The sequence below is a fragment of the Hyperolius riggenbachi genome, chromosome 4 (genome assembly GCF_040937935.1).
Source record: "Hyperolius riggenbachi isolate aHypRig1 chromosome 4, aHypRig1.pri, whole genome shotgun sequence".
NCBI lineage: Eukaryota > Metazoa > Chordata > Amphibia > Anura > Hyperoliidae > Hyperolius > Hyperolius riggenbachi.
In genome coordinates this window covers 177504075-177523738 of record NC_090649.1, presented here as the reverse complement: position 1 = coordinate 177523738, position 19664 = coordinate 177504075, and the positions used below count along the sequence as shown (strand labels likewise).

Genomic DNA, 19664 nt, shown 5'->3' with positions numbered 1-19664 from the left:
ATTCCACACTGTCACACAGACAAGTACAGCTTCCCCCAAAGCCAGATGATGACCCATACATACGCATCTGAAGTACAGTACATAGCAGTCAGACAGGCAAATGAAAATATTATCCTTACATCATAAGCACCCCAGTATATTCCTGACAATGGCGTCAATATTTTATTGGATAATAAAGGTGCATTTTTCCAATTTGCCTCCATCACTATTTACAAGCTTATAATTTAAAAAATTAAAGTAATGTACTCTCTTGACATGCATATTAAAAAAGTTCAGACCCTTAGGTAACTATGTTTTTTTTTTTTTTTTTTTAATTGTAATTTTTTTTATTAAAATTTTATTAGGGTTTTTTTGGAGTGGGGAGTTAAACAGGTAATTTTAAATGTAATTAATTGTGTATATTTGCCAAAAAAATTGTATGCAGATGTAGTTTTACTATTTGGCCACAAGATGGCCACAGTAATTTTTTTGGTACTGAAGGGATGACGTGACACTTAGAAAAATCGCAGCTTTTCAGAGAAGCCGTCGTTTTTTCATAGGGAGCCATTGATCAATAAATGGGAGCTTTGCTCCCATCTCCGGGGCGGCGGAAGGCGGCGGGAGCGTGCCCGGCTCAGCTGCAGCAGGGTAGGCTATCTGAATGGATATATCCGTCCAGATAGCCGTAAGTGGTTAATAAAAAAAAATGCCTAAAGAGACTCTGAAGCGAGAATAAATCTCGCTTCAGAGCTCATAGTTAGCAGGGGCACGTGTGCCCCTGCTAAACCACCGCAATAGCGCCGCTAAACGGGGGTCCCTTGACCCCCAAACCCCCCACTGCGACACTTGGTCGCAGACTTGGTCACTCCTGGAGGCAGGGCTAACGGCTGCAGCCCTGCCTCCAGTCGCGTCTATCAGCGGCGCATCGCAGCCTCTCCCCCACCCCTCTCAGTGAAGGAAGACTGAGAGGGGCGGGGGAGAGGCGGAGATACGCGCTGACAGACGCACGTGGGACAGGGCTGTGGCGGTTAGCCCTGCCCCAACCAGGAAGCGCTCCCCCGCATTACGGAGGGGATTTAGGGGGACAGGGACCCTCGTTTAGCCGCGGGATAGCGGCGGTTTAGCAGGGGCACACGTGCCCCTGCTATCTATGAGGTCTGAAGCGAGATTTATTCTCGCTTCAGACTCTCTTTAAAGTGTACCAGAGCTGGAAACATTAAAAACATTTATACATACCTAGGGCTTCCTCCAGCCCTATCCGCTCGGATCACTCCCACGCCGCCGTCCTCCGCTGCCAGCAGCTTCAGGAACCGGGTCCCGTCACTTAAGTCAGTCGACTCCAGTCTACGCAGAAGAAGTGCGCCCTCTACGTAGATCTCCAGCGGCTGCAGGTAGGAGGAGGAAGCCCAAGGTACGTATAAACATTTTTAATGTTTTCAGCTCTGAGTCCCTTTAAGTCGTTTTTAATTTTTTTCAATTTCAAACTATAAGGACAATTCACATTACAAACCTGATGCTGGCTGGCTTTTCTACATGTCCTGCTGCAGGCATTTTTTTTAAGCCAAATCGTGCCAATCCTGTAGTGTGATCTATCCTCAGATGAGGTCAATGAAGTTTACACTGTCCTAGCATTTTGCTACAGATGGAAGGGACAGGAGCCACTTGCAGAATGAATCAGCCAGTCATTGGTAGCAATGTTCAGTGCCGTCAGTGTTAATGAGCACTATAGAAGGTGGACTTCTACCAGTTGGACTTCTACCAGTCAGCCACGCTTGTTTTGGGTCTTTTTTATCAAGAAAATAATTTATAATGGGGCACCAATGCATTATGTGAATGTACCAGTAACTCTGCTTGAAAAGATAATTTTAAGTTTTGATGGTTCAATTATCCACGTTGGGGCATTTAGCTATCTGTATGTGCGGTTGGATTTCAGATGAATTGAAGGGACGGTAGCCACATATAATTTTGTTCAACTTCTTCATCAAGCAAATAACCATTCCCATATTTTTCGCTCTCTATAAGACGCAGTTTTTCTCCACCAAAAATGGGAAGTCTCTGCATCTTATGGAGCGAATGCTGCATCTCTGTAGACCCTATGCAGTGTGACTGTACCAGGTGTCTCCAAGCTGGAGCTTACAATAGCAGCAAGTAGTGCAAAGAGGTGAGAACAATGTTCCTGAGAACTGTGGCGTGTGTGTGTGTGTGTGTGTGTGTGTGTGTGTGTGTGTGTGTGTGTGTGTGAGTGTGTGTGTGTGTGTGTGTATAACAGTAAGATAGACTAACAGGTGCTTTGAAGCAGCACTGTAGTATTTTGATTCACTTTAGAAGTTTTTGAGAAAGCAATTATCTGTATAATTAGTCTTGCCAAATTGTATTTAGATTTTATGAGCTTTATTTTTATGTATAACTTGCAACAAACTATTTTATTTACTACACACATGGATAAGGTATTTTCTCCTTCTTGTACAATTACTTAACTAGCTCTAGCTTTTTTTTTCTTTTTTTTTTATTTGGGTGTATGTTTACTTAAAGAGACACTGAAGCGAAAAAAAAAATATTATTTAATGAATTGGTTGTGTAATACTGATATTTACTAGAACATTAGTAGCAAATAAAATATTCTTATATTTTTATTTTCAGTTATAGTGTGTTTTTTTATAACATTGCATCATTCTCTAATATTTGCAGTTTACACACTACTCCGCATTCTAAATGATTTTACAGAGCAGGCCAGTGAAGTTTTGAACTGTGATCTGGAGACAAAAAGAAAATACAGTGACTGACAGTTGAGATAACAAGCTTTAGAAGACAGAGCTCTCTGCGACTTTGGAGCTCAATGGCTCTTTTGCATAGATAATAACTGGAGTTTCTTAATTCTTTCTGTACTGGAAACAATATTAGACTTATGTCTCTGCTCCTAATGTTTTATTTCTTAGCTGCACTACACATACAAATCATTATATCATGTTTTTTTCCGCTTCAGTGTCTCTTTAACCACTTTACCCCCAGCGGTACGAATTTCTCCGCCCCTTTTTTTCCTCCTAAAAAACCAGGGACGGAGAAATCCGTACCTTCCGCGCTACCGCCGCTGTCCGCGCTCCCGCCGCTCGTGCGCGCGCACCCGCCGCTCGTGCACGCCGCCGCCCGCTCGCCCGGAGATCAATGAACGGGAAAATCCATTCCCGTTCGTTGATCTAGCCCCCGCAATGATCTGCTGCTTCTTTCAGAAACAGCGAGATCATTGTGCGTCTCCCAGCCTCCTACTGCTTCCTGTAAGCGTCCTTCCGGACGCTTACAGGTTGCATGTAAACAAACACTCTGTGGCCATCTTGTGGCCAAATAGTAAACTACACCCTAAAAGCATTTTACATATACAAACATTACATTTACACAATAAATTAACTCATTACCTCCCACACTCCCCAATTTTTTTTTTTTTTTTGTAATTAAAAAAAAAAAAAATACAATAAAAAAAAAAACATAAATAGTTACCTTAGGGACTGAACTTCTTAAATATTTATGTCAAGAGGGTATAACACTGTTACTTTATAAACTATGGGCTTGTAATTAGGGATGGACGCAAAACTGAAAAAAATGCACCTTTATTTCCAAATAAAATATTGTCGCCAAATATTGTGATAGGGACATCATTTAAATGGTTTTATAACCGGGACAAATGGGTTAATACATTTCATGGGTTTTAATTACAGTAGCATGCTTTATTTAAAAACTATAATGGCCGAAAACTGAAAAATAATATTTTTTTCCCACATTTTTTCCTATTTCCCCATTAAAACACATTTAGAATAAAATAATTCTTGGCATAATGTCCCACCTAAAGAAAGCCTAATTGGTGGCGAAAAAAACAAGATATAGTTCATTTCATTGGGATAAGTAATAATAAAGTTATAGACGAATGAATGGAAGGAGCGCTGAAAGGTGAAAATTGCTCTGGTGGTCAGGGGGTAAAAGCCCTCAGTGGTGAAGTGGTTAAAGTACACCTGAACTGAGGGATAGAGATGCTCCTCTTTTAAAATGGGCTGAAAGCCAGTAATGCAAGCATACTTTCTTGGGAAGTCATCTAAGACATCTGCTCTCAACTTCCGTATTGCTACTTATGCCTCACTGTAGAACTCTCATTTTTTATAGAAGGACAGCAAGACATCAAGACAGAACTTCACCGCTTCCCGTAAATTTGTACATCTGAGAGCTATGTTTTTATTACAGTTATATGACAGGTCCTCTTTTGTAGTAGTGAGTCATGGCAGAAGGGGCATTTTTAAATGGCCCTTCTGCCTGTACAAAGAGAGATTTAATATTGAGCAGATCAATTTTGCAAGAAAGTGATAATGTATTATTCTCTAAATAATAATGCAATTTGTAAATTATGATTTACATTCAAGTGACTTATTTGAAGATGAGTTTAGAGATGTCCATAATATACTTTTACAGCACTCTGTAGGTATGCAGTACATATTCAACACAGAGGTTATGCAGTTGGTTTCTGCTACAGTCTTTGCACATGGCATGCTGGGAGAAAGATAAACACTGCACTAAGAAGTTTGGTCAACTAGATTCCATAGATGACAGAGAAGCGCAGGTGAATTGAACTTACCTTCCACTGTAGTGTGAGTGAGGTTTTGGTTCTGTGAGACAGCTTAGGTGGGAAAGGACACTCTGGTGCACAGCTGTGAGTGGTAAATGTGACCGGTTCAGAGCACGATCCCTTTACTGATTTATTTGTTGTGTATACCCTAAAAAGATGCACATCGCACTGTTAGACATATTAACTTCCAAAAGTATATTTGCAGATTTAACCTTTTGATTTATATTCATGAGATAACATTTGCAGAACTGTCATCATATACAGTAAAATATCTAGAAAACCGTGGTTTCATATGCACTGTAAGAGACACAAAAAGCATGCCTGGACTGCAGTGAAGGATAGAAAACTAGCTGGGCTTGTAAGTATTGATTTCTCTTTTCTTTTTTGTATGATTTGATCACTTTGGTCGAATATGCCATAGATCTACTGCAGTAAACATACCCGAACAATGAACTTCACTTGCTAAACCGGGCTGTGATTGGATGGACAAATAACATACTAAGAACCGCTTAATTTTTAACGTCCTCTCTAAAGCAGTACTGTAACAACTAGAGCAGTTAGCACAATGCCTCATTCCTCAAACAGTATGCATAGATTGCAAAATCATGTTCGGCAGATACTCTTTTTGCTGGCTACAAACTGCTACACTGTGTGACAGATGTGTGGTAGATCATCTAGATCAGGTGTGTCAAACTGAAAGTGGTCCGAAATTAAACACTGGGAACAAATCACGGGCCAACATCAATGTCTAGTGGCCACGCCCCTTACAAAGTTTGCTTGTGTCCTATGGCCTCCCTTACTCCCTTATACAGTTCCTGTTGTCTAGTGCCCCCCTTCACAGTTCCCTGGTGTCTTGTGCCCTCTCTTCCCCATATGGCTTCCCTGATGATCTAGGGTTCCACCACCAATATAGCTTCCCTGGTGGTCTGGAGTGGGCCAAACCTAATGCAAAGTGGAGAAACCACTTATATTTATTTATTTATTTATTGTATGTATAAAGTGCCAACATATTACGCAGCGCCAAATTTGAGGGCCAAATTTGATGACTCCAAACCAGATTTGGCACATGGGCCAGAGTTTGACGTGTGCGATCTAGATGTATCAACTTTGCAGGTACTTTAGTGAAGAAGCTGTGCTGATTTCAAACATAAAATCAGGTGCTGAGAATTGGTAGTATGTTTTCTGCCCATGACAGCATGTTCTTTCAAATATGACATATCTGTCTAACCAGTATGCAAGTGTGTGGTCAGATGATAGTGAGTGCCAGTAATTTGTATTGATTAAACACTCATAATCCAACAGTGGGAACATACAACTTAATCACCCCGTAAGAGCCCCTTTAGCATTTCTGCTGCAGAGGCTTCTGCCATGGCCTATAATAGTAAAGGTCACATATATTAAGTGTTGTGTAATCTGATGTTTAATCTTCCTACATGCAGAATTTTGAATGCTGTTTCTATAAATTGCTACGGCATGTTCTTTAACTACTCTAAGACCGCTCCACACCAATGGGCGTGGCAGCAGGGGCAGCCCCAGGACCGCCTAACGCCAATTGGCGTCAGGTCCTGGAGCCGGCTACTGAAGGAGATCGCGTGCAAGGTGTGGGCGCATCTCTTCGCCTTCAGTCTCCGAGTGGCTATCGCCGCTCGGGAGACCACCGTCTTCTTACACAGTACAGCGCTGTTATCAGCAGCAGTGCTGTACTGGGGGCAGCCGTGTGACAGCCGGGGACAAGAGAGCGATCGGCTCTCATAGGCAGAAGCCTATGACAGCCGATCGCGTGATTGGCCGGCTGGGGGGAGGGAGAGGATTGCTTAAAAAAAACAAAACACAGAAATAGTAAAAAAAACATAAGAAAAATAGTAACAAGTATTTATTAAAAAAAAAATAAACACAAGGGGGGCGATCAGACCCCACCAACAGAGAGCTCTATTGGTGGGGAGAAAGGGGGGGGGGGGGGGAGAATCACTTGTGTGCTGTGTTGTGCGGCCCTGCAGCCTGGCCTTAAAGCTGCAGTGATCAATTATGAAAATAATAGCCTTGGTCTTTAGGGGGGTTTACCACTGTGGTCCTCAAGTGGTTAAGGACTCCTTGTGATCATCTTGCAAATGTTTTTGAAATGTGTGGGTTGTTTAGCGCAGGGTTCCCCAACCCTGTCCTCAAGGCCTACCAACAGTGCATGCTTTGTAGGAATCCACAGAGGTAGTTTTCAGTTCTGCTGAGACAGTAATTACTTCACCTGTAGAGTTTTCTGGTTTACTGCAAAAGATGTTGGTGGGCCTTGAGGACAGGATTGGAAAACGCTTATAGAGCAGGGTTTGACATTATTAAAACGTACCCTTCTATGAAGGGGGTGTTTGCCAAGTACCCCCAATTTTTAATATCATCACCTCAAGCACCCCTTTACACATGTATTTGTTAAGAGTACACATTATTTGTGTATACATGCTTATTATTTTAATTGGCCAATTTTAAATGGCAATTTAAAATTGGCAAATTGCAAAAAAAAAAACACAAAACACAGCACTTGCAATGTAATTTTCCGGCCATCCTATACTTGGTACAGATGTTCAAGTGCACAAAAATCCAGCTGGACTGACATTTGCAATCAGGAAAAAGAGCATCACAAATGCATTGCACTAAGGAAACTGCAATAGTAGTACAGAGGCGCCAACAGGGTAAAAACAATATTTATTTAAAACGGATAAAATGAAGTAGGTAGCGGTGGACTTACCCCTCCAAAACAGACACAAAAAATTGCTGTTTTAAGCAAAATTCAGTTTATTTACATACTCCGAACAAGGTGCAACGCGTTTCGCGGGTTTATCCCACTTCCTCAAGTGATAAATAAGCATAGCATATCACCAATGCGGTCTGTACGTAGATTGGCGCCAAGCTATGTACCGGACCGCATTGGTGATATGCTCCTATTTATTGCCCGAGGAAGTGGGATCTACCTGCGAAACGCGTTGCACCTTGTTCGGAGTATGCAGTTGTTTCCACCCCTGGTGGAGGGAAATTCTTCCTTTTACCCGATCTACAGAGAGTGACTTCTTAATCCTGAGTGGGGACAGGTCTAATCTCCTCACCTGCCTTCATAGTGGTTACCTGGATGGCAACCCTTGTTTGTGAGTATAACCTACCTATACTTACCTTCCATACCCAATTTACAGTACATACTACACTATACTGGGCTCTCGGCATCTTCCCTTATAATTTGCACTAATGAAACTGTTTCCGCTAGTATTTTTTATTCGTTTTCACACTACCTAGTGTTTTGCTATCCACAAGTGATCGGAAGTTGCAACGAACACGGCCAAAAATCTTGTTCCTTGTTTATTTCGCACAGCTCATAGCTTCTCTAGCTCTTGAGCCAGAAGACCATAACTCACCTGACATGGTAATCTGTTGCCGGCCTGAGGTCTTTCAAATGACATTCTAATTCTTCTCCACTACAAGTACAAATGGCATATCAAGAGTGAGAGATAAAAAGGTTGAAGTTAATACAAGTTGCTGTCTTGCACTGTGGCATCACCATCAATATAATGGACAAAGTAATAGTGTAAAGCACGTCCATCTGCCCAGCCAGGCAGAGAAACATCCCTAATGCACTGTAACAGGTTTATAAGCTAGTAAGCACATGGAGCAAAGCTTGATTGAGATTTAAGGCTAGATATAAAGACCACACAGTCCTTAATGACATTTAAGTACACTTTACAATGTTTGAAATGAAAGATGTGCACAGCACATAAGCGGCACAAGGTCACTTATCAGCTAATAACATACAGGGGAAGTTGAAAGCATAGAAAGATAGCCTTCATCAGATGGACACGGCCTTTTCTCTTTACCACTCACACAGATAAAAGGCAATATTAATATAATGGTACCCTAACATATGCTTTGCAGTGGAGCTTATTACCTGTAAATAATCTTGTATTTTCCATCTCTCCCTTTGTCTGATAAAGCCACCTCATAAGTAGAAGCATGTGAGAGGCCATTACTGCATTTCTCGCCACTGGAATAGGTATTGGCAGGAGACCATGTCACTAAAGCTGTTCTTGACTGAACATTAGAAACCTGAAAAGAGAGACAGAAGAGACAGTGATATCATACAGAGTGAGAGAGGAGCACTCCAGGGCAATATAGGAAATGAAATATATATATATATATATATATATATATATATACTAGCTGATTGCCCGGCGTTGCCCGGGTATGTATTTGGCTGGTGTTGGCTCCGCCTACTTTTTCTAACCCTAACACATAATTACTCACTGACCAAGTTTTGTGAGCTTTGCGGTCTTTGGTATCAATAATCTGCTTTGAAATGAAACAAATCTGATTGGCTGTGTGTGGCTCCACCCCTTTTCTGAATTTGAACCCCAGTCACACAATAACCAACTGTACCAGGTTTGAGGCCTGTGCCATTAACAGTTCAAGAATGGTAGCAATTAAATATTCCCCTTGAAAAGCAACAGATGAAGTTTGATTCACTTTTGTAGGCTCCACCCACTTTTCTGAATATTAATCCCAGTAACCAACTGTGCAAAGTTTAAAAACCCTGGCATTAACAGTGTAAGAATGGCTGCAGTTTACATTTTCCCAGTGAAATGTGTATTTGTCTCCACCCACTGATGATCCGACGTTGCCCGGGAATGTATTTGACTGGTGTTGGCTCCGGCCACTTTCTAACCCTAATGCACAAACACTCAATGACCAAGTTTGTGAGCTTTGGGGTCCTTGTCATCAATAATTTGCATATTCCCATAGAAATGAAACAAATCAGATAGGCTGTTTGTGGCTCCGCCCCTCTCCAGCATTCAAACCCCAGTCACCCAATGACCAACTGTAGCAGGTTTGAGGCATCTGCTATTAACAGTGTAAAAATGGCAGCAATTTAAATATTCCACTTGAAAATCAACAGGTGAATTTTGATTGGCTACTATAGGCTCCACCCACTTCCCTGAATATTAATCTCAGTCACCCAGTGACCATCTGGGCAAAGTTTGAGAACCCTGCCATTAACAGTGTAAGAATGGCTGCAGTTTATATTTTCCCAGTGAAATTTGGTTTTGGTTCCGCCCACTATTTGTAACCTAGACACACAGTCACTCAATGACCAATTTTGTGAGCTTTGGGGTCCTTGGCATCGATAATTTGTACTTTCCCATGAAATGAAACAAATCTGATTCACTGTTTGTGGCTCTGTCCCCTTTTTTGAATTTGAACCTCAGTGACCCAATGACCAACTCTACCAGGTTTGAGGCTTGTGCTATTAACAGTGCAAGAATGGAAGCAATTTTAATATTCTCCTTGAAAAGTGACATGTGATTTTTGATTGGCATTTTTAGGCTCCACCCACTTTTCTGAATATTAATCCCAGTCACCCAGTAACCAGCTATGCTAAGTTTGAGAACCCTGCCATTAACAGTGAAGAAGGGCTGCAGTTTACAATTTCCCAGAAAAATCTGTTTTTAACTCCACCCACTTTTTATAACCTTGACACAGTCACTACTCAATGACCAAGTTTGTGAGCTTTTGGGTTCCTGGCATGAAAATTGTGCTAATGGAAGCAGTTTATCCAGCAAAGAAATCTGTTTCTTTTTGGCTCCGCCCCTTTACTGAATTTGAACCCCAAACACTTAACAACCGACTGTAGCAGGTTTGAGGCCTCTGCTATTAACAGTGTGAGAATGGCTGCAGTTTCAATATTTCCCTTGAAAATCAATAGGTGAATTTTGATTGGCTCTTGTAGGCTCCACCTACTTTTCCGAATATTAATCCAAGTCACACAGTGACCAAGTGTGTGAAGTTTGAGGACCCGGCCATTAACAGTGTAAGAAAAGCTGCAGTTTACATTTTCCCATGTAAAAAGTTAGTTGTTTTTGGCTCCGCCCACTACTTCTAATCTTGACATACAGTCACTTAATGACCAAGTTTATGAGCTTTGGGGTCTTTGGCATCAATAAGTTGCATTTTACCTTTGAAATTAAACAAATCTGATTGGCTGTTTTTGGCCCGCTCCCTTCAGAATTTAAATCCCAGTCTCTCAGTGACTGACTGTAGCAAATGTTAGGCCTCTGCTATTAAGAGTGTATGAATGGCAGCAATGTAAATATTCCCCTTGAAAATCAAAAGGTGAATTTTGATTGGCTGCTGTAGGCTCCACCCACTTTTCTGAACATTAGTCCCAGCCACCCAGTGGCCAACTGTGTCACGTTTGAGAACCCTGCCAATAACAGAATGGCTGAAATCAATCTAACAAATCTGATTGGCTGTTTGTGGCTCCACCCCTTTAGTGCATTTGGACCCCAGTCACCCAATGACTGACTGTATCAGGTTTGAGGCCTCTGCCACTAACAGTGTAAGAATGGTAGCAATGTGAATATTCCCCTTGAAAATCAATAGGTACATTTTGATTGGCTGTTGTAGGCTCCACCCACATTTCTGAATGTTCATCCCAGTCACCCAGTGGCCAATTGTGTAAAGTATGAGAACCCTGCAATGTAAAAAATGAAGTTGTTGGCACCGCCCACTTTTTCTAACCTTGACATACAGTCACTCAATTATCAAGTTTATCAGCTTTGGGTTCCTTGGTATCAATACTTTGTATATTCCCATTGAAAAATAAACAAATCTGGCTGTTTGTGGCTCTGCCCCCTTCCTGAATTTGGGCCCCAGTCACCCAGTGACCAACTGTACCAGGTTTGAGGCATCTGCTTTTACCAGTATAAGAGAATGGTAGCAGATGAAATATTCCCTTTGAAAATCAAATGGGGAATTTTTATTGGCTGTTGTAGGCTCCACCCACCTTCCAAAATCTTAATCTGTCACCCAATGACCAACTGTGCAAAGTTTGAGAACCCTGCCATTAACGGTGTAAGAATGGCTGCAGTTTATATTTTCCCAGTAAAAGTTGTTTTGGCTCCGCCCACTTTTTGTAACCTTGACACACAGTCACTCAATGACCAAGTGTGTGAGCTGTCAGGTTCCTGGCATCAAAAATGTGTGAATGGAAGCAGTTTATCCACCAAGGAAATCTGATTGGCTGTATGTGGCCCCGCCCCTTTAGTGAATTTGGACCCCAGTCACCCAATGACCGGCTGTAGCAAGTTTGAAGCCTCTGCAATTAAAAGTGTAAGAATAGCAGCAGTTTAAATATTCCCCTTGAAAATCAATAGGTGAATTTTGATTGGCTGTTGTAGGCTCCACCCACTTTCTTGAATCGTAATCGCATTCACCCAGTGACCAACTGTGGCAAGTTTGAGAACTCTGTGATTAACCGTCTAAGAATGGCTGCAGTTTACATTTTCCCATTTAAAATGAACGGCTGAAATTTGATTGGCTGTTTTATGATCCACCCACTTTTCCTGGATTTGTAACCTCGGTCACCAAGTGACCAACTGTGCCCTGTGTGGGGACTCTGGCTTGATTACTGTGAGAATGGCAGCCTTTTACATTTTTTCCATTGACTTGAATGGGTGGAATCTGATTTGCTGTTTGTAGCTCCGCCCAGGTGTGCAGGGGGGCCGCGAGACCCCCAGAACATATCATCCCAGGTAGTAAGGGATCTGTGTACCAAGTTTCGTTCAAATCGGTCAAGCCGTTTTCGCGTGATCGCGACACATACACACACACACACACACATACACACACACACACACACACACATACATACATACATACATCCGATTTTATATATATAGATATATATATATATATACAGTACATATCTATATATATATATGTATATATATATATATATATATATATATATAAAAATTTTTTAGGAGGGGCACGGGGGGGGGGGGGGGGGGGGGCATTGGTTCTTTTATCTCAGCACCCGCTGAGGCCCCCCCCCCCCTTTAACCTCTTGCCGACCGCGTCACGCCAGTAGGCGTGGCCGCGGCGGCAGCCCCAGGACCGCCTAACGCCAATTGGCGTAAAGTCCTGGGGCTCTGTTTTGCAGGAGATCGCGCGCAGGCTGCGCGCGCATCTCCTGCTTGAGGGGCGGAGCTCCGCCCCGCCTTCAGTCTCCGAGCGGCTATTGCCGCTCGGGAGACTGTAAGACGGCGTAATCGCCGTCTATTTACTCTGTGCAGCGCTGCGATCAGCAGCAGCGCTGCACTGGGGACAGCCGTGTGACACGGCTGTCCCCCTGGGGGACAAGAGAGCGATCGGCTCTCATAGGGTAAAGCCTATGAGAGCTGATCGCCATGATTGGCTGGCTGGGGGGAGGAAGCGAGGGAGGGAGGGAAGGGGTTTAAAGGAACAGCTGTTTTTTAAAAAAAAACACAAACAAAAATATTTATAAAAAAAAAAACAAACATGGGGGGAGCGATCAGACCCCACCAACAGAGAGCTCTGTTGGTGGGGAGAAAAGGGGGGGGGGAATCACTCGTGTGCTATGTTGTGCGGCCCTGCAGCTTGGCCTTAAAGCTGCAGTGGCCTTTTAAACTAAAAATTGCCTGGTCACTAGGGGGGTTTAGCCCTGCAGTCCTCAAGAGGTTAAGCTCTACAGCTGGTGCCAATGGTTTCCCACTTCCTTTGTAAATAACCCCGCAAAGTCTGGATCCAAGTGGCACACAAATGTATGCTCTAGCTTAACTAAGCGTGGAGTGTGTCTAAATTCCGTAATATTGTAATTAAAAAGTGGCAGCCCAAAAAACTAGAAACGAATGTAAATAATCTAGAGAGTTACAGCCAAAGCCAAACTTAGCTGGAACCCCCAACTGCTCACAATGATGACGTAGGAATGTAAACACTAGGGGCTTGATTCACAAAGCGGTGCTAACCTAGTTAGCACGCCTAAAAGACTTTGACAATAAGATCGCGAGCAAAGTCCCGATGCACGCAGAAAGTCACAGCCGATGCACCTATAAGGTTACGACGTTTTGCGCGCACCACACTATGCGCGCACAAAGTTTTGCGAGCGGGACTTTGCGCGCGAGTTGATTTTATCATGCCTAAACTGAGTTTAGGCGTGAAGGGGGGCATTTCACAAGCGTGCTAACAGGTAGCACTGCTTTGTGAATCAAGCCCTATGCATGTATTGTGAGAAGCTTCCATCAACCGTGCTATGATAAGAACTCATCATATGTGGGGTACCTCAGGAATCATAAACTACATTTCAACCAATGCCTGTGATGATATTTTATCAATTTACACAATTCAGATGCGCTGTATCGCTTTATTGCGAAAAATAATAGACTGAAATTCAGGGCTGTGGAGTCGGAGTCGGAGTAATTTTGGGTACCTGGAGTCGGGAAAAAGTGTACCGACTCCGACTCCTAATGAATTTAAACTGTAATTAAAATAGACAATATGGTAAAATGCTCTATTTCTGAGATAATAGTCATCATAAATCATTTATATATAGTAATAGCTCTGCTTAGTCCACAAAAAATGAAATAAACCAATCAAAAAATAGTTACTTGTGCTGCAGTCCCCGTATTTTTAAAGTCAGATAAAAATATCTGATTGTGACTATATGATGTGTACACAGGAATCTTTTATATATACTAAATAACATCTATGCTGTAAGAATAAAGCCTGGTGTTTAGCCATGCCACTGATAGAGATGGTCAATGAGATGCTAATAATTCTGCATTGATGCTGGTTTATGCAAATTTATGCACTCCCTTTGCTCATGAAATCAAATAATTTGATATGTTAAAATTTGGTTTGGGGACTACGAATTAAAGGGTACCTGAGACGGATGAAAAGAAAAGTTTTCTACATACCTGGGGCTTCTTCCAGCCCCCTTCAGGCTAATCAGTTGCTCACTGTTCTCATCCACCACCCGGATCTTCTGCTAGGAGTCCTGGTAATTCAGCCAGTCAGCGCAGTCCAGCCACGTGCTGCTCCCACAGCCAGGAACATTCTGCACCTGTGCAATAGTGCTGTGCAGGTGTAGTACGCTCCCAGTGTCGGAGTGTGTGCATGCGCACTACACCAGACTGGCTCAAGTACCTGGACCCATAGCAGAAGATCCTGGAGGTGGAGGAGGACAGCGAGGGACTGAGTAGCCTGAGGGATGCTGGAGGAAGCCCCAGGTATGTATAAAACTTTAATTTCATCTGTCTCAGGTTTACTTTGTTACACAGTAGTACTATACTCTACATATGCACTCCCCACAGAGCTGCAGGGAATCCACTGAGAATGTTGTGCACATTGAACACAGAGGTGTTTTCTATCGCCCATAAACCTGGTTCAGATTGTGCATGAAGAATGTGTAATAGAGGAAGAATTGCCTTATTCCCCCCCCTGCAGAGTACCTGCAAATCACTTTTACATGTACCCACCGTTACATTGCCTAGGGCCTGATAGATGTTCTTTGTTCCTGTCTGTACCTTCTACAAGTACTCTTACCAAGGACTAGTTTTAGTCTATGACTAAAAGTATTAGAGGCAGAAGATCAGCCAAATAGCCTGGTAACTGGTATTGTTTAAAGCGGAATATAACCCTGCATTTCAACTTTGCTCTAAAACATTATTTACAGCATATTATATCCAAAAAGCATTTTTTTTTTAGTAGACCAGCATTGGAAGGGTTAAACACAGAGGTTTTAAGTTCCGTGCAGACGTTCAGATAGTTACATTCTATTTAGTTAGATGTATCTATTGACAAACAGTTACACACTCTTTGGCTGTCCTCCAAGCTCCTTCTCAGTGAGAGAGATGAGTCGCAATAAACACTTATTTGTAAACAAAAAGTATCTAACTGAAGTTCGGATGCGTCTGCAAAAATCTCCAGGGACTTTAAAGCCCTGTGTAACCCTTCCAATGCTGGTCTAGTAAAAAAAAAATGCTGGTTGCATATAATATACTGTAAATAATGTTTTAGAGCAAAGTTGAAATGCAGGGTTATATTCCGCTTTAAAAGGAAAAAATATGGCAGCCTCATTATCCCTTTCACTTCAGTGGTCTTTTAAAATTCCTAAGCGTTGGCAGTTAAGAGATGCATTTTATGTTACATACTTTCAATCAACAAGATTGTAATATGCAAATTAGAGGAGTTTGAGTCGAAGGAATCCTAACCTGAGGAGTCGGAGTCGCTGGATTTTTGTACAGACTCCACAGCCCTGCTCAAATTAGTTTCTGCCCTTGCATGTATGATCTTTTTAAAGCATACCAGAAGTCAGAAAACACTAAAACATGTTAAAGATGCACACTGTACTCCGAATCATAAAGCATAGCCAAAAAATGCAACAATTCACCAATAGCTTAAAATACAAACTATATATTGAAACTCAACTGTTGCTGAGGCTGAAGGCCTGGCTTGGCAACCAGACCACTTTCACTGGCAATCATGCTTAATGTTGATTATTTTTACAGTATGTAGTGTTATAGTATTTCAACACACTTGATTAGGCCTAAAATGTAGGACCTCCACTCCACCATGCAACTTTGTTTTGACATTTTTATGAAGCATAAAATTATGTTACCATAATCCCTTATCTATCATCCTAGCAAAAGTATCTGGCTTTTGTCAAAACACTATAGCCAACATACAGTATGACAAACAAAAAAGAACAACTCATAAGCCCAAACAATATACACATTTATTTCACTTTTGAATAGTGCAGAAAGTAGTTAGGAATGTCTACATTTTGATAGTTCTCGGTTATGATTGGACATTACCTGCCCCATTAATATAAACTCTTGTGGCCTCAGGCACAGGAACAGGAAGTGAGGAACAAAAACTGACAGCTTTAACTCCTTGACGCTGTACAAAAATATCCGTGTATTTATTTTATTTTTAAATGTGTTGTGTTCTCTATTGGAGAGATTATCCATTTCTTGTCAAGACAGCAACCAATTAAAATTCTCCTAAAAAATTACTCAGACATTAACCTCCTTATGACCGCCTAATGGCAATGGCAATCGCCGCAAGCAGACTGAAAAAAGGCCATTTCTTGTTGTTGTACAGTGCTTTGATCTAATGCAGTGCTGTAGTGGGGACCGTACTGTCACTTGGCTGTCCCCTGGAGCGGCTCCGAACGCTATTCCCTCTCATAGGCTGATGGCTATAAGAGAGGATCACCCTAATTGGACATCCGTAGCGGATAGAGGAAAAAAAATGTTGATTTTATTTAAAATAAAATAATTAAATTAATTTAAAAAAATAAAGCCAGCAGCAGCGATCTGAGCCCACCAACAGAATGCTCTGTTGGCAGGCTGAAAAGGGGGCATCTATTTGTGTGCTAAGTTGTATGGCTCTGCAGTGAGCCATTAAAGCTGCAGAGCACTGATTGTAAAAAATAGCCTGGTCACCTAGGGGAAGCCTTTGGTCCTTAAGTGGTTAAAAAAAAACCTTCAAACTTCTGTCTACCTTGTCAAAAACTAAAATACAAGTTTTAAAATGGCATTGGGCTTAAAGCTTTAAACTAAATTAAGAATATATGCATCTCCAACAAATTATACTTGATCCTGCATTAAAAATAAATAAACTAATAACCAGGTCATGGTCGTCATCCTCATTCAATAGATGAGCAGCTCATTCTGAGCACATTAATGTGATGATAATAAAATCATGAATTATTTATATATGGCAAACAGACAACACAAATAATAAGACAACTAGTCAACTGAAATGTGCATCTCAATTGGAGAAAGGAAAGGCAGACCTGTTGAAATATTTAATTGGTTTTGACGTATTGTTTACCCTTAGAGAAGCTGTACCTATGATTACTTCCAGGCGCCTCATTTTTTTTTACAGTCCCCCGCATTCCCAAATCTTCTGCAGTATACAGTAACTTAGGGCTCGTTTCCACTGTAGCGGTGCAGAATCGCCTGGATTCCACCGCAGAAGAAATCGCATGCAGGTGCGTTTTTTTACGCGTTATTTTACGCGATTACGCATGCGATTTCACATAGGTTAGGCTATGTGCGTTTTTAACCATGTCACTGCCTGTGTTAATTTACATTGGTTCCTATGCGGAATCGCATGCGGAATCGCGTAAAATAACGCGTAAAAAAAACGCATGCGATTTCCCTATTAAATACATTAGCGGCGATTCGCATGCATTCCACTAGCAGGCGAATTCGTTGGCTCTTTTGTGCGTTTTTTCACCGCTCATAAAAAGGCACCACGCAAACGCTACAGTGGAAACAGGTCCATTCACTTGCATTACATGTGCGAATCTGCATGCGTTGGACGCATGCAGATTCGCGATAGTGGAAACGAGCCCTAAGAGAAATAAATCAGGTTGTTGTAACTCAAGATTTGTACATGTGGGAAAACGTGGATAGGCTTACGTATATGCACATGCAGTAGGAATTGAAAATAATCACCCCCTTTAAAATATTCACATTTTGTTGCTTTACAGCCTAAAATTAAGACCTATACAAAGAAAAATTCCAGCTGTGCAACTTATACCAGCCAGTCTTATCCTTATGAAGGAAAACATAAAACAGTCGTATTGCATCTGGTCATCTTTGCAGATGTAGAAGACAAACTGTTTTAGAGATGGTAACATTTTACCTAGGCTTGGTTTATACTGTAACCAAGTGGTAGTATACCAGATACACACTGTACTGCTCTAGGACTAATGCCATTCTATCCACTGTCCAAATGGCTAGCTGCATCCATGTGTATCAGTTTGGCAGTCCCAGTCAGAGGACTCTGCACACCTCTGCTGGTTTCATTTTATTTGTAGCCTGTTTAGGACCACTGACAATCTTTTGCTGTTCTTTGGAGAAAAAATGTGTGGACCATTTATGGCTAGCAGCCCCAGGTAAGAATTATGTTTTAACGGTTAGGTTAGTTGTTAGGTCTCTTCCGCGAGGACACGTCATCACCATGGAAGAGTCTAATAGGAAACAATCAGTGCACATACTGTTTGTTGAAGCTAATGCCCTCCTTTTCTGCATCTGTTTTAATTGCAAATTGTGTAATCTGCCCATGTTTCGAGCTCTGCACATCTATGCAGCTGGTCAATTCAGGTGCAGCCTATATCTGGAAGCGCTGCCAATATTTCCTGTACAAAAATGCAAGTCTACTTATGGCTAGCTGCATCCATGTGTATCAGTTTGCATTCAAATATTTAGATTAGGGATCAGTGTATAATTTGCATCCGATTTGTATTCAAGGTGTGTATTTAAGCCCCTGGGGGCTCTGCACACCTCTGTTGGTTTCATTTCATTTGCAGCCTGTTTAGGAGCGCTGCCAATCTTTTGCTGTCCAAATAATGTATTCTCGTCAGTCTGGACATGGTGAAAACAGATTGTGTTTTGCATGCTGAGTAGTCCAATGGCAGACCTTTTCCTGGAGTGGACCTAGTGAGAACCATTACTCTGCAGGAAACTTAGAATTTGGCAATGTTTTGTAAACTAAACTATGGTTTATTGCTATGAATGCAAAAAAAGGATATCTGAACTCCCTTTCAGAAAATATATAGTGGTCTACTTTCCAAACATTGAATTGAAAACTGGATTGTGTAGCATTGTTATGTGTTCTGTCCTTTATTTGTGAATGTTAAAGCAAGCTGTGAGGAGAAACATTTTATTAGTTACTCACTAAAGATGTAAAGATGTGAGAAGCCTCTTAACGCTTTAACCTCCTTGCCGGTTTTCCCGACCTGAGCTCGGGGTAGAAAAAACAAGCTATTAGCGGTGATCCCGAGCTCAGGTCGGGGTAGGGAGTGCAGCACTTTACCTGAAGTTGTGGAGTCCCGCACGCGATCTCGCTGTGCAGCGGGACTCCAGCCTCTCTCTCCGGCAGTGTGGGGTCTTTCCCTGGCCGCCGGGATCCCCCATGTCCCCGCTATTCTTCCGGGGACCCGGCAGCCAGTTGGAGCAGCGCAGCCGTGGTGGCAGCAGAGCAGTGGTGGCAGCGTGACGTCATCGGGGGCGGGGCTAATATTGAAAACGAACTTCTCTATATTAGAGAAATATAGAGTTCGTTTATATGTATATTAGCGCCATCTTGTGGGCAAAGAGAAAACTGCAGCACAGGAGCCCAGGAAGGTACATTTTTTTTTATTTTGCTGCAGATCTCCCTGCCAGAATGATTTTTTTCAGGTTTTAGGGTCTGAAAGAGTGAAAAAAAATTGCACCGCTTTTAGACCCTAAAATCT

General features: G+C 42.0%; 1 protein-coding gene across 3 annotated transcripts in view; it reads right to left on the bottom strand.

The window, feature by feature from the left end:
- The window catches only part of FNDC3B (fibronectin type III domain containing 3B), a 384210-nt gene that overhangs the window by 112972 nt on the left and 251574 nt on the right, over window positions 1-19664 (bottom strand). For all 3 annotated transcript variants that reach the window (XM_068281036.1, XM_068281037.1, XM_068281038.1), the window contains 3 exons: window positions 8505-8662; window positions 7978-8037; window positions 4595-4733 (listed from right to left, as the gene is read on the bottom strand). In XM_068281036.1, coding sequence (XP_068137137.1) covers window positions 4595-4733; window positions 7978-8037; window positions 8505-8662 — 357 coding nt within the window. The remainder of the gene's footprint in view (window positions 1-4594; window positions 4734-7977; window positions 8038-8504; window positions 8663-19664) is intronic.